Raw genomic sequence first — 27,335 nt, 5'->3', positions numbered from 1 at the left:
ACACCTCCTTGACACAGGCGGTTTGAATCGGACGCCGCGTCACAACTACGTTAAATATCCTGCCACGTTATGAATTATGTAAGCGTGTATAATCATACGAAGTAAAAGATTAAAACCAAAGTGCTTTGCACCACGGTGTTTTTAACAACAGATAAATAAAACGATTTAAAGTTTCATACCGGGAAAACCCCATATATATGATTCATCAGACGGAACTCATTTTATTTGTATGTTCATTGATAAATTGGCGGGAATTTCCGCAACTTCGAGTGGCTGTTCCAAATGCCTGTCGGAACCAAACGATATAATTCAATTTTAGTCTTATAAATGCCATAAACACTAATAAGGGTAAATTTTGAGCTATGAAAATAATAGTTAAGACTGTAAATATAAGGATTAAAGTCTCTTTCTGGTGGTTCTATCGAAGGATAAAGTTGAGTAGGGTATCGATATTTGTTTCATGGACCGCTTCGCGGCCCATTCCAAATATCGATACCCTACTCAACTTTATCCTTCGATAGAACCACCAGAAAGAGACTTTAATCCTTAAATAAAAATGCAACTGGATAATTTCCACAATATTGCAATAAATATAAATAAGGTGATGAATATGCTTTCGTACTCAGATGTGCCACATTATCTGTCTTATTGACCAACTCATTCTTAACCTCATATAGATAAAATATTTGTATAATCAAGCATTTGACATCAAGTAGATAATTATCTACAATATTTGCTTACAGTTTATCTGTGGTCACTGATACAAAATCAGAGTGATCAATCAGGAACCAGTGTCTGCTTAGAAGGAAACTTGCTTAAATAATTTCCTGTTTCGTGATGCATAATTTTCTTAATCATAAATTATGTATGGTCATGACTAGGGCTGAAATGATTAGTCGAATAATCGGAGGCGATTAGATTAATGAAGCTAATTGCTGATAATCGATTAAAGATTTTATTAATCGTTAATCGTAACATGCATAGCCAGTGCATTGTAAGCTGACTAAACACGTTGACAGATCATGGATTTCTGAGTAAGCCATTCCGACTGGAGTTTCATCTCTTTATGTACATGTTTTGAACTCAACAAAACATAAATGATGTGAGAAATACTTGTTAAATTACGTCTCTGTGGATGTTAAAGTCATTAATCAATGAAAAAGTGGATGTCATGAGAAAGCTTGCAACACGCTGTTCGCCAATTTTCACTAGCGATCGACTCCATGTTGTTACGTCACGGAGGCCTAATCGCCGCCGGGACGCTCGGCCATTTAATTAATCTTGACCATTTAAATTTTACTATTGCATGTGTTTATCATATAAAAAGAAAGTTTTTGTTCATATTCTAATTGAATATAAGAGTTGTTGATATATTTTATTTTTTTGATCACGGAAATAAAAAAGTTCATTGACGAAAATTTGGTCATGTCGCTCCGTGGCGGCCAGATTTGGTTGATTAGTCGTACGTGTGAAGGTCACGTCAAAACAGCGGGTTAGCAGACTTGATTTAAACGATGTTACGGAAGACAACACAGGAACGGAATTCAGAGCTAATTTGGGATAAAATACGTTTGTTTTGTCAATAAATCTTTTCTTATTTGTTGATAGGCTTATATTATATAAGGCATGTCCTCTGTCATATTATACGGTAACGTTAGGTGTTATTATTAGTTGATAAACATGGCGGACGTTTTCAGTAGTCAGTAGTAAACAATATAGTTGCCTTCAATTCAAACGATTAATCGATTAGTAATCGATTACATGTGACCGAATAATCGAATACAAAAATTACTAATTGTTTCAGCCCTAGTCATGACATCATATTTACATTTGATAATGGTGTTATAAGTTGGTTGGACCTTGATAAAATATCCTGTGATCATAGATACTTAACATAAAACCCATAGTTCCTGTTTTATCCTGTGATCATATAATTCAGGTTTGAATGTTGATAGAGATACTTAACATAAAACCCATAGTTCCTGAGTTGTGAATTTCCATTTAATTTTCATCGTGCTTTTTTTTTGTGTGAATTCATTAAATTGTGTGGTGTTATCACAAGTTGGACATTAATTTACTGTATCAGTGTTATTGCTTCAAATTACCTATATATAAGGAACTATGAAATTAGAAAACCAATGCTGGAGTTTTCAAAAAGTAAAATTCAGCAAAAAAAATGCAGGAGTTTCATAGATTTCAACTAAAAAAATATATTTTATAACTCAAGTAGAAAACTGTTCAGTTTTCTGATACAAATCTTTTGATCAACTCTTTTACTATTTCAGTGATATATACTAGAATTCAATGATAATATATACCTCTGAAACCCTGTACTTAAGTTATGAACAGACAGACAAATTGGACTATAACTTTTAAGTGTGGTCATACTCAACATCAGGGTTACTAAGTACAGTGTACCTTGGTGTCATGGTCACATGTACACACATGCATGCATCCTGGTCCTAAAGTTGTTGACTCCAGGCCCAGTTATTCATATTAAAGGTGTGTTCTATCAGGAATAAAGGTGGAATGTATCCAGAACATGCTTATAAGGTGAAATCACACCTTATAAGTAGAACTATCCTTTACATTACTTAGAAGAAAAAAATCACTTAGGCTGACAAATCATTTACTGGTTAGTTTGAAGTCAATTTTCTGCCTTCGGTATATCATTAAAATGTTGTGTCACAGTTAAGTTACCTGGATTGTTTTCCTTTTAGTAAACTTTAACCTAAATCATTCTTACAGTGCTATGGAAAAATTAATATAATACATCTCATGTTATATATGATGGTAATTAGTTTTTAAATCTTTAATGGTTATCATCATGTACACAGGCAATATGTCTTCAGGTAAATTCAGGTCAAATTTTTCAGGTCAAATTTACCTGAAAAGAGCAAAAAAGTCATTTCAGGTCAAAATCTTGACCTGAAATTGACCTGAAATTTACCTGAATTTCACATGAAGAAATTTTCAGGTCAATTTCAGGTCAATTTCACCTGAAATTGACCTGAATTCAGGTGAAGAATTTGACCTGAAATCCCGAAATTGACATGATCGAATTTCACCTGAAATTGACTTGAACAAATCTTCATGTGAATTTACGTCAAAATCTTCATATGTAATTCAAGTGGTATTCCTGTCAGTTTTCTCTGTAGATCGTTTACATGTATCGATTACATGTATTGGTACACTCTCCATAATAGGAAATAAATACACTAGCGCTGTCTGACACAATGAAGGATGCCTGCAGAATAATTAAAAGAAAGATAACATTAAATTAGTGTCAAATTTGATAGTACATATTCAAATTACACTTATACCACTCACTATTAAAGTATTACAGAATACGCTGTATGTACATGTACTATTGTCAGGAGTCTGGACTAACAATTTTATATAATATATACAAGCCAAAGGAACACATTCATGGAACACAGTCATCGCCATCACAAGTTTGATGATACCAGGCTAGGGGAAATTGATGTTTTTGTACTGTATTCAGTATCCAATATCCTCGATTCTTTCAATTCCTGCATCTCTTGTTAGCATTTCTTTGTACCTGTAAAAAGGATGTTAAAATGCATGTAACAGTTACCTGTATGCTAAATTGTTAACTGATTCAGATGTAGTCTAACAAGTTATTCTAAGTACCGAATGTGTCTATGTAGTGATGTTTGTGTAAGACACATATACATGTATATAAATTATGATTGTACAATATGTTTTTACAATATCACCTCCTTCACTAAATTTCACATCTGATATATATTTTACTAGAACAAATATATAGAGAGAATACACGGTTAGTATCTTACAATACAAGGTTTATTTTGGTGCGAGACTTAGGAAAGCCGAGATGACAAGGCTCTGCCGAGTCATCTCGGCTTTCCGTGTCGAGCACCGAAATAAAACTTGTATTGTAAGATACTAACCGTGTATTCTGTTTATCCTGCAACCATTATGGCATTCAAACCGAAAGCAAATTGACAGTTCCTTACTTTGTTTCGCTCGAAGCGAGACGATTCTTTGATGCGGAGGTAAAGATTCATTCACTTAACCGAATGAGAGTGCACTCCTTTTTACTGCCGTGGGAAATAAATAAGCGCATTCACAAACAGTCACTATAATTCTTTTCAGTGTGATATATCACTGAAAGGAAATGAAAATACTCAAATAACAATAAATACCCATTAAAGAATTACTTAACAATACATACCTTTGTCATGAGCCAAGAAAAAGACGGCACCGCCATACAAGATTTTCGATATCGTAAAAATGACGTCATTTCGGTGCATGTGACGTCACGTTTTAGCGGGACTGAATGACGTTTCATTCACCGGAAGGTTCAAGTTCTGGGTCAAGTTAGAAAAAGTGCCGTCAGATATGGAACAAATTCACGTGATCGTATTGACGGATAAAGCATATCGTATTGACGGATAAAGCACAAGTTTATCCGGCAGTAGTTATCGGTCAGTATGTGGGACAGTTGCAGGATAAATATACATTACCTTCTGGCTTCTAAGTATTCAAATTGTCCTGTGGGACACATTTACAGTATAGTTGCCTCTGCAAAGTCTCATGTAGTCCATGGCTTATGCTCTAAACTTCACAAGCACCAGATCCAGATCCATCCTAGTGTAAACTGTTGAATATGAACCAAAAAATGTAATTAAAAGCAGTGGATGTTGCCTCTTGTTTTATTAGGAGATATATAGTCCAGGGCTGGATATAATGTAACGCCACCATGACAGTCATTGATAGTAACCCCTGCAGTTTTGAGGATGATTATAAGGTTACTTAGCCCGTGTAGTCTGGCCACTACACCTGACTTAACAGTTTAGACATTACATGGACGCACATGACGCTTATAAATCATTAGGGATTATGACAGATACATGTTGTAGATGTCATAATGTCTAAGTCTGGTGTTACGGCTAGGGTATCTCGGGATAAGGCTAGGGATGTCATCAGTTAATCCTTTCTGACTTCATTCATTTCAAAATACACTCACTATAAAACAGGCCTATAACTGGCTTTACATAAACACGTATACTCAATGTAAGACAAACGTATACACACTCGTAATGTAAATCACAGTTGAGTTACAGTAATACACAGTTATAATGAACCCCTGGGGACCAGCGGAATCATTTCGTTATTAGCAAAGTTCGTTATACAGATAATGCAGATATAGTCCTATCATGGGAAACTTTGTAACCGTGTTCGTTATAAAGGTGTCTTACTGATTACATAATCAGTGTAACAGTGCACTATTACTGTAAAACAGGTCTATACTGAACATAGGTCCTAACATATTGTAAATGTACAAGTTTCTCAAGTGCTGTAAAAATCATGTATTCCCATTGTAAAGCAGGCCAAATCTTGAATCAATGTAGGCCTAAATGTATATGCTACTAGAAAAATTGAAACACAGACCGTTTCCATTTTTGGTTTTCGATGACTGATTGGACAGTAGCCTGGCTAGTTGTTCGTTTTCTCATATTCATTGTTTTCAGACCAACTTTGAAAAAGTTCTTACATGCCTGTAGACCTGTATAAAAAATGCAGGTCCGTCAGGATTTAAACTTTGGCCTAAATAATGACTTTCACAACCGGTGGAACCGGTTGTTCCGTATTTTATAAACGAAAACGGCCACGGTACCACCGCGAATGCGATATCAAAACGAATGTCCGCTCTGATCAGTTCTGCATTTCATTTCAATCTACACTGCAGTATGGCCATTGAGATTTTACGAAGATTTTTGAATAACTGAAAAAATGTATTATATTAACTATATAGTGTCTGTTATTTCACTCAAAACTTACTGTGCATATTCCATGAACGTCAGATGCATTGATCGTCTGCCGAGCACAATATCACCGGGCACTTCAGGTCACAGCATAATTGCCGAAACAACGAAATTCCGGTAAAAGTAAAACGCCGATATGAATACGTTTTAATTCAAATTCAAATACATTATTCTCAAATCAATGCTACTAAAAAATCAATATGAATAATCTGTATTTCTTGATATATTTTGAACATCCTAGTTATTTTATTTTAGGAACAAGCAATACAGATTGAAGTGGGTAATATTTCCGGAATAAAATTATATTCTGTTTTATAATGTCTGTGACGTAAGTGAGTAGAGTTGTGACGTATGACAGTATCATGTTTTGTAGTCTTACACAAGTCCCATTTTCTTTATTACATGTAATATTATGGTTTACTTCTAAGGCCACAGTTTATTATTATTGTACACATGTATATACATGTATTATAAATGAAGTAGATACATGCTCATAATATACTGACACACCATACATGTATAAAAGCATGTGTGTGTGTGATTAAAAAAAATTCTTGTAGATCTATAGAAATTCAGAAATCCCAGTATCTATGCAATATAGACCATGTTGAAAGACAAATTGTTTAATAAATGAATATTTCTCCTTGTTATGATCTGACAGGTACATTTATTTATTTATTTATTTGTTTATTTTATTTATTTATTTATTTATTTAATACATGTATTTACCTCTCTTACATTGGATGAATGTACTATAAAAATAATTAATGTAAGATCATGGAGATGTATACCTTATGTGTTTTACATATTGAGTTTTATACTACATGTCTCTCTTTTACCTGTTGCATCATCTTAGTTTCCAGTATACATGTAATTCTCAATAGCTTGTAAGATACAAATTACATGTACATATTGTACATGTTTCATGTAGATATCTAGTAAAAGCAACATTGGCATTTGTTTGATTAAGATTTATGATCACTGTTATATAGAGGAGTATTTCTAAGGTATAAGTCAATGTGTATAATCACTGACTAAACTTTTATGGTGATTATTTCAAATCATGTTTATCTTCAGATTTTTATTTTGTCAATTTTTAGAATTAAAATATTATCTCATTTCACATGGAAAAAATTTCAGGTGAAATTGACCTGAAGTTTTTTCAGGTCAATTTGACATGAAATTGACTTGAAATTCACATGGAGAATTTTTCAGGTGAAATTGACCTGAAGCTTTTTTCACATGAAAAAAATTTCAGGTGAAATTGACCTGAATTCATATGAAGATTTTACCTGAATTCACATGAAGATTTTTTCAGGTCAATTGACCTGAAATTGACCTGAAAAAAATCTTCTTGTAAAATTGACCACAATTTCAGGTGAATTTCATGTAAATTTCAGGTCAAGATTTTTTCATGTCAAATTGACCTGAAGACATATTGCCTGTGTAATATCAAAACTTTTACCTTAGTAGATAGTGATGCATATGTTAAAAAACAAGATATGGGGAGAGAATCTCTATTTTGAGTAAAGCAAATATTGACCTGCCTGTTGATCATCATCAAGCCGTCAAAATGCAAATTTACCGTAAAAAGCTTGAGTTCTTAACACACTACTGAATGGATTTTTAAGGTAGGTAGCTATATATAGGTCAGCGATTCTTTGATGGGAAAGCATAAAATGTACTTATCAATCCCATTAAGTGGTGTAAAGTACAGTTACAACATCAATCAGTCAGTGCCTGATATATATAGGTCAGTAATTAGCTGGCCACTATGGAGACCAGGCTGTGTACATCGTTTGTTTGACCTATATATAATTATATAGGTGAAAATGTAGATCGACCATGAGTTCATACAGGTAGTTCCAATATTTAATTGTGAACATGCTAAACATTCAATAATTGTTTGTATCGTAATACTCATCCGTATAGGCCCTAAAAATAGGAAGACTTGATCTTTGTAGCTTTGTATACAGTGCTTCAGACTATAGCAGCTGCTTGCAATTAGCCACGATTATACTTGTACAGCTGTTGGCAGCTACAATTTGTTTATTTTCTTGAATTTTTTTAAATGAATTTTATTTTTGGAGCTATTTACAAAAGTACAACTTGGTTTTTCAACCATCAGCTGTTTGTTGTTGTAAGTGTAGTAATATTGGCTGGTGTGTACATACATGATTCCCCGACATACTGGAGTGAGATGTTGTTGTAAGTGTTATCTGTAGTAATATTGGCTGGTGTGTACATACATGATTCCCCTACATACTGGAGTGAGATGTAGGTGTAGTAATATTGGCTGGTGTGTACATACATGATTCCCCTACATACTGGAGTGAGATGTTGTTGTAAGTGTAGTAATATTGGCTGGTGTGTACATACATGATTCCCCTACATACTGGAGTGAGATGTTGTTGTAAGTGTAGTAATATTGGCTGGTGTGTACATACATGATTCCCCTACATACTGGAGTGAGATGTTGCTGTAGGTGTAGTAATATTGGCTGGTGTGTACATACACGATTCCCCTACATACTGGAGTGAGATGTTGTTGTAAGTGTAGTAATATTGGCTGGTGTGTACATACATGATTCCCCTACATACTGGAGTGAGATGGTGTTGTAGGTGTAGTAATATTGGCTGGTGTGTACATACATGATTCCCCTACATACTGGAGTGAGATGTTGTTGTAAGTGTATTAATATTTGCTGGTGTGTACATACATGATTCCCCTACATACTGGAGTGAGATGTTGTTGTAAGTGTAGTAATATTGGCTGGTGTGTACATACATGATTCCCCTACATACTGAAGTGAGATGTTGTTGTAGGTGTAGTAATATTGGCTGGTGTGTACATACATGATTCCCCTACATACTGGAGTGAGATGTTGTTGTAGGTGAAGTAATATTGGCTGGTGTGTACATACATGATTCCCCTACATACTGGAGTGAGATGTTGTTGTAAGTGTAGTAATATTGGCTGGTGTGTACATACATGATTCCCCTACATACTGGAGTGAGATGTTGTAGGTGAAGTAATATTGGCTGGTGTGTACATACATGATTCCCCTACATACTGGAGTGAGATGTTGTTGTAAGTGTAGTAATATTGGCTGGTGTACATGTATGTTCATGTAATATGGAATACAATGCTGATGTCATAATGATCATTACGGTTAATTATCATTAAATCGATACGACGGGTTGCATTGGGTGGCGTTTATATAATTCCATCTTCAGAAGAGGGGATGAGGGTGCTTATAGCGAGAGGGGCGCTAATTATATAGTGAATGCGGTATAGGAATTTGTATCTATTTTAGTAGCAGACATTTTTAAGTATATCACAAGATCACAATACCTTTAATCAACCTTGAATGTCTATAGTAAATCAGATGATTATACTATTGGTTACCCATGGTAACCTTAAGGTAATAGATGATGTTGGCCTATTAGCCATTTACCTGTGCATGTATGCTTGTTTCAATGGTCATTTCCTGCCATTAAGAGTAAAGGAGGCTCATCTTCAGTTGCCAAGAGTTGTAATGCATAATTGAGTATCAACACTTGGCAAGAATAGAAAGAGAATAGTGCATGTTTCAAAATGTAACAGCATAATAGGTATATTCCTATACCACAACACCATAAAGTGATCTAAGGAATTGTGCACTGTGTTTTCATCAAATACCCAAGAAACAGAAATACAATGAGAAACATAACCAGTACTCATTTCAATCTCTAACAGAGTCCAATGAAGTAAGAAGGCATTGGTATTTTATCTTTAAATTTTTAAAAGGATTCCTTTAAGATTGTTTTGGACTGGGATTATAAACCAGCCATATATGTGTTTGGCACACTATGATACAGATCGAGTATTGATCTCACGGGGCATAATGAAAATGTAATCTACATCAGTTCTTCATCAGTTACGTCATCTCATAATTTAAGATATAGCAATGTAGGAAACAATGTACTTGTATTTCATTATTACTGATATATAGGCATATAAACATTAATGTATGCACTAGTACTTGTGTGAACTTCGAACACTTATAATCTAATACAGAATGAAATAAATATATCTCATATTCTACATGGTAATACAGAATGAAATAAATATATCTCATATTCTACATGGTAAAACAAAGCCATTATAATTTTACTTGATTATTGGGAACCTTGCTGAATTACCAATAATCTTACACTTACAGCTGTTTATAGACAATAAGTAATCAGTACTTTGATATACAAATAAAATATCAATGATATATGATATAGGTGTCTGTAATGTGAAAATATTTCCTGTGTACAATGTACTACCAGAATGAAATACCTACGCTTCTATATATCAATACTTAAGATGTTGGTAATTGTGTTATTGTGGTTTTAATGTAGAGTTGTGTTTATAACTGATCATTTGTATTTCCTAACAGGAAATGGTCCGTCTGCGATCTGCCTGTCGTATTTCCTGTCTGGACACAGACCATACTACAATGGACTGCCACACTCCAACCCGTATCTCCACACCAAGTTACAGGAGATTGGACAGACACAGACCATTGTAGATCAGGTATTCTTTCATACCTACACATGTAATACTGGCTGGTCTAGAGCAATACAATCAGGTCGCCTGAGGCTGTATTACATGGCTACCCATGCAATAAAGCCTCGTGACGTCACGGCGTCAACAAAATCTCTATTTTCTCGGTAATTTTTTAACATTTTTTATCACAAATACATCAGGTTTTACTCTAAAAGATGCAAACAACAGAATTCGTGTTGAAAGTATCACGTAAGTTTTCTTGTATGGAAAATTGACTTCCAGTCGTGGATTTCATCGAATTTATTTCAAAATGGCGGGATATTTCAGTTGTAAAATTGCAATAAAAGGTCGAGGTATGAAAGAAAAATACTCTTTCATAAGTGGATATGAAGGATAGGGATATATTCTACCCTCGAGATAAAAAAATGTTGCAAAACCCTCGGCAAGCCTCGGGTTTTACTACAATTTGTGACCCTCGGGTAGAATATCCCTATCCTTCATATCCACATATGAAAGAGTCTTATAATACTTCTCTATAACTATTACTAACAAACATTCTAGGATTTCTCTGGTTAGCTTTGATAAAGACTTCTGTAAGTCACATTATAGCTTCTTTTGAAACTTACTTAAAATTAAAAGGTAATAGCAAATTACAGTCAGACCTGTCTATAAAGGATGTCAAAATATGTCAAGTAAAGTGCTATTTTTTCAGGACCTTGACTATCTATCAGAGGGCCTAGAAGGGCGGACAACTAACCCAGTGGCTCTATTGTTCGATGCACTTGTCCACCCTGATGCTGATATGGGAGCTGAGATCCCGTCTCTACTCGACTGGAAGAAGGAAGAGGAGCATGCCTTTAGACACATTGTTCTGGGGCGTGGCAAAGTGGGCGGGGCTTGGCAGGTAAATTGTTTGTTCATCATTCAGAGCAAAGTAAGATACTCCTAAGCAGAGTCTTTAAAGCGAAATGAGTTTGGTTTAGTATCCATGGTATCTCATTACTATTAAACCTGAAACCCCAAAACTGTAGGTCCATATTTCATTAGGCCTAAAAAAAAAATGTATGTTTCAGGTACCCCTACCTACCCTATTTTTTCTTCCGACCCTAGCTATTTTATCACACTTTTTCAAAACATAAATGTTGTGTATGAAGTTTTCAACCTAGATTTTTACGCATGCTTTAAGTTTATCCAGATAAAGTTCAATTACGAATATGGTAATGAGAAATAAAAGACTTCTAGCCAGCCTAAAACCTGAAAGACAACTGACATGTATTATTAAATTACTTTTTAATGTAGTTATAAAGCCACTTGACCCCTCCCTCACTCCTCCTAAAAAAATAAAATAATAAAGTAAAATATAAAAAAAATCCCGACCAACCTACCCTATTTTTTTCAGTCATGTAACCTGAAACACACATATAATTTTTTTTGGCCTTACTCTTAAACCTGAAACCCCAAATCTGTACGTCCATATTTCATTGCTATTAAACCTGAAATCCACAAACTGAAGGTCCATATTACATTACTATTAAACTTGAAATCCACAAACTGTAGGTCCATATAACATTACTATTAAACTTGAAATCCACAAACTGTAGGTCCATATTACATTACTATTAAACTTGAAATCCACAATCTGTAGGTCCATATTACATTACTATTAAACCAGAAATCCACACTGTAGGTCCATATTACATTACTATTAAACATGAAATCCACAAACTGTAGGTCCATTTTTCATTACTATTAAACTTGAAATCCACAATCTGTAGGTCCATATTACATTACTATTAAACCTGAAATCCACAAACTGTAGGTCCATATTACATTACTATTAAACTTGAAATCCACAATCTGTAGGTCCATATTATATTACTATTAAACTTGAAATCCACAATCTGTAGGTCCATATTACATTACTATTAAACCAGAAATCCACACTGTAGGTCCATATTACATTACTATTAAACTTGAAATCCACAATCTGTAGGTCCATATTACATTACTATTAAACATGAAATCCACAATCTGTAGGTCCATATTTCATTTCTATTAAACTTGAAATCCACAATCTGTAGGTCCATATTTCATTACTATTAAACCAGAAATCCACACTGTAGGTCCATATTTCATTACTATTAAACCTGAAATCCACAAACTGTAGGTCCATATTTCATTACTATTAAACCAGAAATCCACACTGTAGGTCCATATTTCATTACTATTAAACTTGAAATCCACAATCTGTAGGTCCATATTACATTACTATTAAACATGAAATCCACAATCTGTAGGTTCATATTATATTACTATTAAACTTGAAATCCACAATCTGTAGGTCCATATTATATTACTATTAAACTTGAAATCCACAATCTGTAGGTCCATATTACATTACTATTAAACCAGAAATCCACACTGTAGGTCCATATTACATTACCATTAAACCTGAAATCCACAAACTGTAGGTCCATATTACATTACTTTTAAACTTGAAATCCACAATCTGTAGGTCCATATTATATTACTATTAAACTTGAAATCCACAATCTGTAGGTCCATATTACATTACTATTAAACCAGAAATCCACACTGTAGGTCCATATTACATTACTATTAAACTTGAAATCCACAATCTGTAGGTCCATATTACATTACTATTAAACATGAAATCCACAATCTGTAGGTCCATATTTCATTTCTATTAAACTTGAAATCCACAATCTGTAGGTCCATATTTCATTACTATTAAACCAGAAATCCACACAGTAGGTCCATATTTCATTACTATTAAACCTGAAATCCACAAACTGTAGGTCCATATTTCATTACTATTAAACCAGAAATCCACACTGTAGGTCCATATTTCATTACTATTAAACTTGAAATCCACAATCTGTAGGTCCATATTACATTACTATTAAACATGAAATCCACAATCTGAAGGTCCATATTATATTACTATTAAACTTGAAATCCACAATCTGTAGGTCCATATTATATTACTATTAAACTTGAAATCCACAATCTGTAGGTCCATATTACATTACTATTAAACCTGAAATCCACAAACTGTAGGTCCATATTACATTACTATTAAACCAGAAATCCACACTGTAGGTCCATATTACATTACTATTAAACTTGAAATCCACAAACTGTAGGTCCATATTACATTACTATTTAACCTGAAATCCACAATCTGTAGGTCCATATTACATTACTATTAAACTTGAAATCCACAATCTGTAGGTCCATATTTCATTACTATTACCCGGTAAACATGAAATCCACAAACTGTAGGTCCATATTACATTGCTATTAAACTTGAAATCCATAAACTGTAGGTCCATATTACATTACTATTAAACCTGAAATCCACAAACTGTAGGTCCATATTACATTACTATTAAACATGAAATCCACAATCTGTAGGTCCATATTACATTACTATTTAACCTGAAATCCACAATCTGTAGGTCCATATTACATTACTATTAAACATGAAATCCACAATCTGTAGGTCCATATTTCATTACTATTAAACTTGAAATCCACAATCTGTAGGTCCATATTTCATTACTATTAAACTTGAAATCCACAAACTGTAGGTCCATATTACATTGCTATTAAACTTGAAATCCATAAACTGTAGGTCCATATTACATTACTATTAAACCTGAAATCCACAAACTGTAGGTCCATATTACATTACTATTAAACATGAAATCCACAATCTGTAGGTCCATATTACATTACTATTAAACCTGAAATCCACAAACTGTAGGTCCATATTTCATTACTATTAAACCTGAAACCCACAAACTGTAGGTCCATATTACATTGCTATTAAACCAGAAATCCACAAACTGTAGGTTCATATTAAAAGTAATTCATTCACACACAACTGATATTCAAGGTATTTGGTGAGTTTGATTTTAGCGTAACTGATCCAAGGTTTACAAATCTTCATACACCACTTTTTTTATTCCAGAAAATGGACGGGAGTATGCAAACATTGAGTCTGGGAAACTGGATGGAGTTGCCATCCGTTCCGCTGAAGGAGTGGCGTGACCGCAAATTCAGGTCTGTTCAAGCTTGCCTTGATTAATAAGTTCCTTTGCTATTCAATAAGAAGCCTAGTTAATGGTGAAGGTATCCTGCTTGGTGAACATAATGTAAATATTATATGTTACAAATGCTCCCCAGGGAGTTTTACATTCAAATACATATAAATGACTCCCCAGGGAGTTGTACATGTAATTACGTCATTAGATAAGTAATTGGTTACCGACCTGGTGCTTCTACTGAAGAACGTTTGCCATTAGGGCCTTGTGTAGGGGATATGTAGATATTTATATGGAACATAAAGTTCTGTATGTTGTCCATTTAATGCATTGATACACTCTTACGAAATAGTTAGTGTCGTAGAGATTGTAGCCTTTATGTAGTGTGTAATTCTGCTGGGTTTATCTATCATCTGAAACCATGAATCTTGATTATATGAAATTTTATGAATTGAAATTTATTTAAATGTCAGGATTTAGCAGATATGAAGTAGAATGAAAATTATTTTTATCTGTATGAAGGGAGATAACTCTATGAAATTGTAGACTATTACTGTACTGTACATAATGTACATGTCTTTAATTTTACAGAGAGGGTGAATCTCTTGATCCTTGCAGTAACCGAGCAACCATATCCGATGTTAGAAATTACTACATGGACTATGTGGCCAATCTTGACCTTCAGAATCACTTTTATGACCATCACACGGTCACATCAATCCAGAAAGTCTACCAAGTCCGTAACGGCATGGACCTCGAGAGTGGTGAAGTGGAACCATGCTGCAATGACATTGCCAAAAATCACACCTACCTATGGGAAGTTCGAGGTTACATCAGCTCGGCTGATCAATCTTTTGAAGATGAGGAGGATGTCCATCGTCGGGAGTTTTGTATCCAGGCACCACATGTGGTGGTTGCTACTGGGACATTTGATATTCCAAACACACTGAATATATCAGGAGAATTCCTACCACACGTTATACATTCACTCCATGATTTTGAATCTGCGCTCAAGAGTTGGAACGAGATACCAAGATCTACTGACGACCCAGTGTTAATTGTAGGTGCAGGGTTAAGCGCTGCCGATGCCATCCTTATGGCTTTAAATGCAAACCTTCCAGTGATTCATGTTTTCAGAAGAGGAGCTAATGACTCCAATCTAATATTTAAAAAACTACCTCAGGGTCTATACCCGGAATACCACAGAATCCACTCACTAATGAAGGGCAAAGTGGTTGATCCACTGTACAGGCCGTACGAGAAACATCGCTTGGTGCAAATCGACGAAGACAAACGTGTTTTGTTGGAAAATACCAAAGGAAATGATATCACTACTGTTGATGTCACGATCGCTGTCATTTTGATTGGCTCACGGCCTAATTTATCCTTTCTCCCGGAAGAAGGAAGGAGTTTGGGCGTTGATCCTCAACATCCAATCAACAGCAAGAACAATACATTGGACGTCGACCTGTTCTCCTACGAGTCGGTGAAGCATAAAGGCCTGTTTTCTATGGGACCACTAGTCGGGGATAACTTTGTTAGGTTTGGTATTGGTGGAGCACTAGGTGTAACTAACTATCTTGTTAAAAATAGAAAGAAAGGAAATCCCTGCTGTTGAGTATGTGATAAAAGTTGTTATTTATGCGAGAAAATGATAATTATGTGATTTAGAATGCAAGTTTTTTCTTTGTAAGAATAATGTTATGTGATTTAGAATGCAAGTTTTTTTCTTTGTAAGAAAATAATTATGTTGTGAATTATGCAAGGTATTTTCTTTAAAAGAAAATGATTGTTGTGATTAAGAATGGATGGTTCTTTTTCTTTGTAAGAAAATGAGAGTCTTGATATGCAATATTTAAAGTTTTCATTTTAACTGGAGTAGGGAGAAATTTTAAACTGATACTTGATCTTTTAATTGGTACAGAGTATTTTCACAATTCAATTAAGATGTTTCCAATTTAGTCCATTCAATTAAGATGTTTCCAATTTAGCTTTTTACTTTGGTTATTATGTTTCCAACAACTTTTTTAAAATTCAATATTAAAAATATCAATTGTATTACAGCATCGAAGGTTTTTTGAATTGCACAGAAGTTTAGATGGGCTTCAGTTTGATCAAGCACCAGCTTGTAAATTTTATATCAATCTTTTGGACATTAATGAAAAAAAATCCAAACACTTGCCTTGTTTATGTCATTGGAATGAATTCCACAAAGGTATGGATATGAGCAGCCTCAATAATACAGATTATAAACACTGCCTAATGATTCAGTGATTATAAACAATAATACAGACAGCGTGCCCCATTACGTACAGGTGTACGTGATTCACGCATCAAAAGTAATATGCACGTACACAAATTGGAAGCAGAGGGTACACTGCACGTACGATAAAATGGGAGTAAAAGCTAATAAAATGGGTGTAAAAACTGAAAACAGTTGTTATATATAATTTATATATTAAAACTGTCGGAAGAAATGACGAGACAATATCGTCCAGATCTTTCTGTAAGCTGGTTGCTACTGGCGATTTCCCTGCATTTTGATTGGCTGATCATGACGACCCATCGATCTAGGTTATTTCATAACCTGAATAATGTTTCGCTATTTGATTATGGGCGCTATCACACACTAAAGATCGTAAGGCGTAACACCAGTGGTGTTTACTTGTCCGATGTTGTAACCATGGAGCCGTCTAAAAAGCGTACAATTAGCGATTTCTTTGCGAGACTTCTATCACCAAAAGAAAATCCCTGAATGAAACATTGTCTGAAAACGTAGATCAATGTAAGAAACGAGTAAAAAAGTTCCAACCCCAGTGTTTATGATGATTTGATTGGAAACAGTTAACACTATTTAAGTTCTTTAAAATCTACAGCTTTGAGCCTTTCAATGTCATTTTTTTGCAGCATGATATCCGACGAATTGGAATTAGAAATGAAAGTAAAATTGCTCTTATGTCACCCAAGGAGTCGATAATTGAATGATCAAAGCTTGATGAAATGCTTCATACATATTTGTTAAAATTTTGCTTGTACCCCAAGATTTATGCTTGTACCCCTCAAATTTTCTGAGGAGGGGTACACTTAACCCCTGATGAGAGAAAGTCAGGGGGCACGCTGTAGAGATTATAAACAATGTCTAATGAAAAAGTAATTTACTGTATCTACTTTAATACTGGATAAGATTACAAGCGCACAAATTATATGCAAATGATAATACCATAAATGTTTCTCTATTCAAATTAACGTTTTTTTAAATAATAACTTGACAACCAACTAATGATTTCTGTTTTAGTCAAGTTTTTGATATATGAATAGCTGTGATTTTTAGCAATATGATTGCTCTAGATAATTTTGTTGAGGTGGTTATTTAAATGTGATATGCTGTGTACGTAAGTTTTTCTGACTTGTGAAATCAGAATGACCAAGTTAAGGTTCTACCGTACTGTATCAACCTCCGTCCTATTTCGTCTCGTTCAATCAGACTCTTGTACATGTCTTGTTAACGAGAGTCAGATCAAAGTGTCTGATTGAACGAGACCATGTCCTGTGTTTAAGTTTCTGGTGAACGAGATCAGGTCCTTTGTTTAAGTGACTGGTTGAATGAAACAAAGCCCTGTATTTAAGTGTCTGGTTGAACGAGACCATGTCCTGTGTTTCAGTGTCTGGTTGAAGAAGACCAGGCCCTGTGTTTAAGTGTGTGTTGAACGAGACCAGGTCCTTTGTTTAAGTGACTGGTTGAATGAAACCAGGCCCCGTGTTTATGTGTCTGGTTGAATGAGACCATGTCCTGTGTTTAAGTGTGTGGTTGATCGAGACCAGGTCCTGTGTTTAAGTTTCTGGTTGAACGAGACCAGGTCCTGTGTTTAAGTGACTGGTTGAACGAGACCAGGCCCTGTGTTTAAGTTTCTGGTTGAACGAGACCATGTCCTGTGTTTAAGTGACTGGTTGAACGAGACCATGTCCTTTGTTTAATTGTGTGGTTGAATAAAACCAGGTCCTGTGTTTAAGTGTGTGGTTGAATGAAACCAGGTCCTGTGTTTAAGTGTGTGGTTGAATGAAACCAGGTCCTGTGTTTAAGTGTCTGGTTGAAGAAGACCAGGTCCTGTGTTTAAGTGTGTGGTTGAACGAGACCATGTCCTGTGTTTAAGTGTCTGGTTGAACGAGACCAGGTCCTGTGTTTAAGTGTCTGGTTGAAGAAGACCAGGTCCTGTGTTTAAGTGTGTGGTTGAACGAGACCAGGTCCTGTGTTTAAGTGTCTGGTTGAGCGAGACCAGGTCTTGTGTTTAAGTGTCTGGTTGAACGAGACCAGGTCCTGTGTTTAAGTGTCTGGTTGAACGAGACCATGTCCTGTGTTTAAGTGTCTGGTTAAACGAGACCAGGTCCTTTGTTTAAGTGTCTGGTTGAACAAGACCAGGTCCTGTGTTTAAGTGTCTGGTTGAACAAGACCAGGTCCTGTGTATGTCTTGGAAGTTATGTGGTTATCCTTTTATATAGGGTTATCAGATCACACAAACAATAAGGATACTTACATATATATATAATTACATTTTACATTTGTTGTGTTTTCCAGATTTAAAATATTCACAAAATTTGTGAATGTTTCTAAATCATGTAATAATATCTCACAGTCAATGAGATGGCCAAGCTCTGTTTTTCATTATTTTCAGATCCAGTGAAAAAAACACATGAAAGCAATGAATGGAAAACGTTTGGTTGTGAAATAAAGGTACTATACCCAACAAGCTATGTATGTATCCCTGTACATTTCAAGTGTTTAAATCTTATGAATGAGGTTATAATATTTATTGGGTTATTATGACTAGGTGATGTGCAATCAGTTTGATTTTCATATAGAGTGTAACTTGTCTAAACTGGACCCTGTGCAAACTAGAAACTTGTCCATACCGATTAATTTGTGTGGTCCCAGCATATCTATTAATAAATTATCGTATTTAAAACCTGTATAATCCGGAACTTGTCTACTCTGAAACCGGACTCATCTTGGTGATCTTACTCTTTTCTTTGCAAAATTAACTTTGCAAACCGTCGATGTTGTTTTCACAACACAGAACGATCAAAACAAATGCTATTCATTCATGCCTTTGATTCAAAGCAACCGTCTGATCATGAGACGACTACGAGAGTTTTACCTGTACTGAAGACAGTGGCAGTTTTTTCACTAGTACAAGTTTTGTGAATACTTTTCACATAATTATACCTGCCTCGATGATATTCCTGGCAAGATCTTTAAAATTATATTTCAGTATTATAAGTCATTCCTTATTGGTAAACTTGGCATATTTGGAGACTTTCTAATGAGAAGTATCATGGTGGCCAAGTGAGCCTGATTGGAGATGTGAGTCATTAAAATGTGCTTACAAAAATAGACATTGAGATGGGAACTGCATCATCGCAGCTAACCATTAAAAGGTTATATTCTCTACAAACTGGACACCTGTATAAACCAAACAAATTGACCGGTCCCGTTAACATCCGGTTTAGACAAGTTATACTGTATTAAATGTAGATTAAATTATTGTAATTTAATATTGCACAGCCTACTACGTCAATCAAAATTCGTGTAAGAAATTATCAAGAATTATGAAGAAAAAAATTGTTTCCAAATTGAAATCCTCATACTATCAAAGTGTTTGCTTTATAAATGTGAATTAAGTGTGAATTCTACCTCTAAATTGCTGCGTTAAAATCAGGTATCCTGAATCTGCATTTAGTTATCTGCTGGTAGTTACCTATCGTGAAGTCATGTGTTTACAGAATTATAGAGAAAACGTTGTAATTTTTGGACACAAACTCTTAATAACTGGTGAGTTTGTATAAAATGGTAGGATGACATGTACTTGTATGTGATCAAGAGGTCCTGTGATAGCGTTTCAACCCTGTGATGCAGAATTGTTGGTGAATTGAAAGTTGGTTATGGAAGAATTCCGGTGATATGAGTAATGTTTAATTTGCTACTATATGTAGTGTAATAAAATAGAAAGACAAGGAAAAGGTCTGCATTTGTGCATGCTTCTGATCCTGTTGGTTATACTTATGGAATGGTGTTAACTTTCATTTTAATATAAACTATTATTTTACATCGATTGTGAAACAAGTTATACAACTTATACAAATCACTTTCAATGACCCGGATGAAAGCGCGCGAGGGTAGAGTGGGAGGAAAGCAGAGTGCCTGGATAAAACCCATGTGATCGGTTGGTGACCCCTGACCTTTCATGTCTGTACAGGGGATCGAACCCTGGTCGGCTAGGTGAAAGGCGAATGACTTAACCACTACACCACCCGATCAATAATCTTTATTTTTAACATTGTATATACTTTTAACAACATTTTCAAGGAGTATCAATGTATAAGAATCACATACTTAACGCTTGTCATATAATCTACAAGGTTATTTATTTGCTCAATTAAAAACTAGATATCTTAAGTATGTTATGCTCATAAGTCAATCCATCTCATTACTTATTGTAAGTGACGAGAGAAGTCAGAATATGTCTCAGTCAGGACCAATATACCTGTGTCATCATGAATTCAGAGGAGCCAAATTTGTGTTTAAAAAGAAAGAAAATTCAAGGGAATGTTTTTAAAAAAAATTCCAGATAGTGTATACCAAAAGAAACTTTTATCAAGGAGCTTGTAACATTTTATCAGAATCCTACTTTGACCATGCCAGACAATATCTAGTTTGGTCAAAGAACATTTTCACTACTGATCCTGTTGATTTGGTATTGTTTTACCAAATATTGAATTTATTTGAAGCAAATCTTACTGAAATGTTGTTAATTCATCTAAAATTTTTTCTCAGGAAGTAAGTTTTGTCACTAAATGACATATGAAGGAAGTAATTAAAATAGCTTTAAAATTATTTGGTTGCCTCAGAAGGTGTAGATGATAAATAAGAATATGTTTTCTATTTATAGTTATTTATCTCTATAGATTTATGCTTGTATTGCATATGTCTTATTGTTTATCAAATAGGGCCATTTTCTCTTATTGGTGCACTGTACACAGTCTTATAGGTCTGTACAAGGAAGGATATTATATTTGATGTCAAAATTGGTATAAAATTTATTATTGTACCTTTTGTGTTGATATTGATGTCTTATAAATTGCTAGAAATATTCTGAATTATTACAAAACAAATGTACAAACTAACTGATTGGTAAAAAAGCAACAAAATTATTCTATTTTGCTTTGTTTTTTATGGCCATTGAAGTCAAAATTTTAGGTCAATCAGGACAAAGAAAAGGGAGTATTGCAATACCTTGTGTTGGGTTGAGGTTGTGATTCTTTAAGTCCAACTTATAATGTTGAAATAGTTGGCTATTTCTTGAGATAAAACCTGTTGTGTTTCTATGTAATAGTTTTGTTAGTCTACAGTTGACAGTACAATTAGTCTAAATTTTTTTGTATGGCACTTAGATGGTCAACCATTGTACAAGACTTTTAAACAAACCATCAGATCCTTGATGGGTGAGGCTTGTGGGAAATGATTGGCCAATGACACAGGTAGAAATATACATAGATGTTCAATATTTTAACACAACATATTAACCATCATAATAATACTGGTTTTAGTTGGTTAAGGTCATCCATACAAAGGACAAGTTAATATTTAGTTTAACTTGTAGAAGTCCACTGCATGGATTAACATTAGGTTACTAGCTAGTAATCATATCGGCAAAAATCATAATTGACGGAACTTTTGCTTTAAACTGCAATAAATAAACATTTCCCCCAAGACAACTTGCTTACTGAATTAGATGTGGTAATGGGTCCTATTAGATTAGTACATTAGTTCGTATGCCAAGGTTTCAGAACTGCTTCCCATACAAACCTAATACCCGAGTCAATATGTTTTCTGTATGGTTCTTGTCTTGATCGCACAATATTTTTTTTTTGTATTTACTACTATGTCTTTCAAATCATTTGTATGTTTTACAAAACTGGAAGTAACAACTGCCTTTAAGAAAAAAAATAAAATGATTTATTTCTCTTGAACTTTTAATCTGGTGTTTTATCTGTGTGAATTGCTGGGGTTAAACAGTCAGTAATGAGATCAACTCCTTAAAGAATCCCAGCATTAATCAGAGTTTATCCTTACTTACTGCTACAACACATCATCACAAGTCCTATCAAACGTATTGTAGATAATCAGTTTCTAAGACAAGTATCGACTTCAATGTAGGTCAAATTTAGGTAAAAGTGACCTATTTTTGGTACATAATATATGTACCATCTCAAAATGTCAATTTCCAGTGACTAGAAAAGTTGGAAGAATGAGCCCAAACAGGCTTTTTGTTATTGTTGGGATCAATGTGTAGCTAGGTCACAGTGACCTAATTTTAATGCAGGAGACATGACTGCCTAAGCCCAGTAATCACATTTTGAGTGGTAAGTAGTGTTTAGATCAGCATGGACAAAATGTTGTAAACAAACATGAATTCTACCAGTCGTGCTGTGCAGAAAACTTCATTATTGGACTACTCGGTAATGACACTTTCTGTGCGTTTATAATTTAACCATATTTGCTAATGTTCATCATCAGACTATTTTTTGCATATTGTCTACAAAATTCAACAAACCATAGTAGATATGACCCATGCAGCATTCTTATAATGTTCTACTAGCAATAAGCGCCCTACCCTGGGAATTTGAAGGGGAGGGATCTTATCACCGAATGTTGGTCTCAGATTGATCTCCATATGTCCATGTTTTTTTTCCCAAAACAAGCCCGTGGGCCTTAACAGTCATCTGACTATTGGCACAATACAACATAGTCGTTTAAAGATTTTAGCCTATTTGACTTCTGTGACCTTGAATGAAGGTCAAGGTCATTCATTTGAACAAACTTGGTAGCCTTTCATTTCAGCATGTCATTGGCCCAATATTAGGTCTCTTAGTTATTCACAAGAAGTCCTATAAAGATTTTAGCCTATTTGACCCCTGTGACCTTGAATGAAGGTCAAGGTCATTCATTTGAACAAACTTCTTGGCCCTTCATCCAAGCATGCTACAGGCCAATTATCAGTACCTTGGGCCTTTCGGTTATTGAGAAGTCGTTTGATTGAAAAGTTTACGCACAGCGGACAGCGCATGGTACACAGAGTACGATGACCTGAAAATACTACTTTGTCTGTGCCTGTTTTTGATAGAGAAAAAATACAATTTGTCAGCAGTGGAGCATCATGAAGTTATTACGTCTTTCCCAAAGCAAACGGTTAGCTGTACTGCAACTTTCATTTCACATATTCACACAGAAAAGTAAAGACAAAAGAAAGGTAAAATAATTCTATTAATTCTATTAAAGTTACATTTATTAACATTCATATTGCACAGGATCTTGAATTTATAAATAACACAAAAATATGACTGACTATGTATCTTTAAACTATTTTCCACATCTCTTTTCCCACTCACATTCCAATAGCCGTGCATTTACAAAATCTATTTAATATTGAAAGTTAATATTCTGGCTGTCAACCACATCTTTTCCAATTGAGTGAAGTACAACTAATTAATTAGTTTATCCATGACAAGTATGAAAATGTTAAGAAAAATATACTTAAACTGTATATGTAAAATTTTAGCACACATGAAACAGACACATCCTCATTTACACAAAGATTATGTAGTTGCCACTATCTGATATGCCTATCTACTTTGCATATACAAATTTAATGTTAAAGTCCATTTGACAAAAAGAAAAACAGGATTAATAGAATCTAAAATGGGTCTGTCAAGAGGACAAGGATTTCTCCCATACTTGACAGGGTTATCCCGCGGTTGCTAGGGAAAAGATAACTCTGTCTTTTACCAGGGTAGGAAAAGACAGCTCACATGCGCTAGACAGTGACGTCATCAATACATGCGTCAACCATTTTTACGCACAGCGACGTTCGTGTCGATTGAATTTTCACCATTTTTCGGTATGGAAGAAAAAGAATCTTACATGGGCCAATCAGGTCGATTAGCCAAAATCTTTGAGATTAATACAATGTTGCATGGGCTTGTCAGGTGTACAGGGTTGAGATGGCTGTATCCCTGAACGCCTTCATTTTAAAAACATCTACCAGCAAGTATGTCGTTATAACAATTATAGTCTGTATCATAAAAGTAACTTTACCTGTGTGTGATCTACCTGGATTTTTTACCTGGACATATATACTATGTTTTGCATTATGGGCAAAAGGTCGTCAGATGGATTTTGGTAATTGTATCTAGAGGTATAAGTATATATATATTTTTTGCAAAGACGAACAAAAAATAACAAATGAAAATAAGATATTTATCACCGATATTTTTGGCCACACATAACAGCATTATATATATTTTTTATGACAATATTTCTCTATCAATTTCGAATGAATTTCTTATATTATGGAATCTAATAAAACTTAATAACATACGACCTTAGAGACAAACATTGTAATGTTAGTACGTATAACATTCATTCTTTACAATATTTTTAGAGAAAAACAAGAGGCCCAGAGGGCCTGTATCGCTCACCTGGTTTTTTGTTAGTAATTATCACAAGAATCTGACAATTAGAAAAATAAGCAAAATTGACTCCCAAAGTTTAATTTTGAATCACAACCATACAATGATGCTATTGATACCATACAAATATGCTATCCAATACATAGGTTCAGAGACAAAGTAATTTATATGAAAATAGTAGCCTAATTGGCCTTTTTGACCTCACATCTATTGCCGTTTAAGGCCCCGGGGGTCAGCCCTATCATTTGTACAATTTCAAATCCCAACCCTATAAGGATGCTACCATTGCATTATAAGTGCTCTTCCATTCTTAGTTGCAGAGAAGAAGTCGTTTATATGGAAATAGCTAAATTGACCCCCTTTTGACCCCACCCTTCAGGCTCCCAGGGGGGTCAGCCCCATCATTTGCAAAATTTTGAATCCAAACCCTATAAGGATGTAACCATTGAATTATGAGCGCAATCCCATGTTAAGTTGCAGAGAAAAAGTCATTTATATGGAAATTGACCACTTTTGACCCCGCCCCTCAGGCCCCCGGGGGTCAGCCCTATCATTTGCTCAATTTGGAATCCCCAGCCTACAAGGATGCTACCATTGCATTAAGGGTGCTATACCATGCTTAGTTGCAGAGAAGAAGTCGTTTATATGTAAATAGCCAAATTGACCCCTTTTGACCCCGCCCCTCAGGCCCCCCGGGGGTCAGCCCTATCATTTGCACAATTTTGAATCCCCACACTATAAGGATGCTACCATTGCATAATGGGTGCTATACCATGCTTAGTTGCAGAGAAGAAGTCATTTATATGGAAATAACCAAATTGACCCCTTTTGACCCCGCCCCTCAGCCCCCCCCCCCGGGAGTCAGCCCCATCATTTGTACAATTTTGAATCCCCACCCTATAACAATACTACACTTGCATTATGAGTGCTATCTCATGCTTAGTTTCAGAGAAGAAGTCGTTTATATGGAAATAGCCAAATTGACCCCATTTGACCCCGCCCCTCAGGCCCCCGGGGGGTCAGCCCCATCATTTGTACAATTTTGAATCCCCACCCTAAAATGATGCTACCATTGCATTATGGGTGCAATCCTTTGCTCGGTTTTTCAAGGAGCATAAGTCAAGTATTATGATAGGAAAAATGAGCCAATTTGACTCGCCATTTTTGGCCTTCTCGCCGCTCTCAAGCGCCTCCGACCACCAGGGGGGGTTTCAGCCCCCATTTATTTGGTAACAATTTTCAGTGTAGATAAGCCCATGAAGATAGCCCTACCAGTCACATTTTTATTGAAATCTTGACCAGCGGTTAAGATCAATAGGAGAAGAAGTCAGATTGTCTGACGGACGCTCGAACTGACGTAAGCCGGAGACGGACGGACAGGCGCGGGTACGTCCTATGCGGTATTCTCCATAAGCTCACTCACGCCGATCCTTTGACGGGGCAAGGTGAGCATAAAAATTAGATTATTTGTGCTTTTGAATGGTCAAATAAAAGATTGAAACAGAGTGTTCCCCATGTCCCAACTAAAGCCCACAGATATCATAAGAACAGTGGGTAGTTATAACGGTCAGTCAATAAACGATTAATTCAAATGCAGAGAGTTAGTAACAAATCAATCGAATATAAACGTGTACGGATTCCCGCTCCTACATGCGTTACTTCAATTTCAATCAATTTTCGAGACCAACATATTTCATACTAAGTAATTTTACCTGGATTATGAGCTTGAGTTGGATACAAATTTAATCAAGACAAACCGAAGTAATATCAGGAGAGCAGTGAAATTATCTTGCAAGCTTATAACAAATATAAATTATTGAGTTAAATCAAAACACAACTAAATTAAATACATGCACATGTACATATCATGTAATATATAACTGAAAAATACACGGCACTTAAGTTAACATCATTTGATAAGATAGTATATGAATGATTTTTGTTTAATGATGGCGCTCTATGCTTTCAGATAATTTAGCATATTACAATAGTAATGACAAAATTTCCTCACAGTTTTCTGTTTATTGAAGAAACAGAATTATAGTAAATGCATGCATTTAGTATGCATGGATCCCCATAAAAACTAGGTCAGGCCGCAATGCTATACAACCAGTATAACTAATTTCATCAAGAGAATTTGTACTCGAGCTGTCTGAATTTCAACCTTAATTAAGGGAATCTGATAATATGACGTCTTCTGTTAAGACAAAAGGGGTCAAAAAACATGACATGTGTACGTCGGCCTTAATTCAAGTTCAAAGACTTTATACAACACCGCATCGACAAAATATACGGATTTTTTTATGAAATATTCTACTTTCTGAATGCAAATAGACGGCAAATACATTCACAAGGAGAACTAACATTAATTTTGTAAAAAAAAAAAAAGATT

General features: G+C 34.9%; 1 protein-coding gene across 1 annotated transcript in view; it reads left to right on the top strand.

The window, feature by feature from the left end:
* Positions 1–16,375, top strand: part of LOC138316326 (oxidative stress-induced growth inhibitor 1-like) — a 28,379-nt gene extending 12,004 nt beyond the window's left edge. The window contains exons 3-6 of the mRNA XM_069257997.1: positions 10,240–10,376; positions 11,062–11,253; positions 14,347–14,438; positions 15,011–16,375. Of these exons, the coding sequence (XP_069114098.1) occupies positions 10,240–10,376; positions 11,062–11,253; positions 14,347–14,438; positions 15,011–16,037 (1,448 nt within the window). The 3' untranslated portion in view covers positions 16,038–16,375. The remainder of the gene's footprint in view (positions 1–10,239; positions 10,377–11,061; positions 11,254–14,346; positions 14,439–15,010) is intronic.
* The last annotated feature ends 10,960 nt before the right edge of the window (positions 16,376–27,335 follow it).

Source organism: Argopecten irradians, chromosome 2, assembly GCF_041381155.1.
Source record: "Argopecten irradians isolate NY chromosome 2, Ai_NY, whole genome shotgun sequence".
Lineage (NCBI taxonomy): Eukaryota > Metazoa > Mollusca > Bivalvia > Pectinida > Pectinidae > Argopecten > Argopecten irradians.
This window is presented reverse-complemented; position numbering and strand designations above follow the sequence as displayed.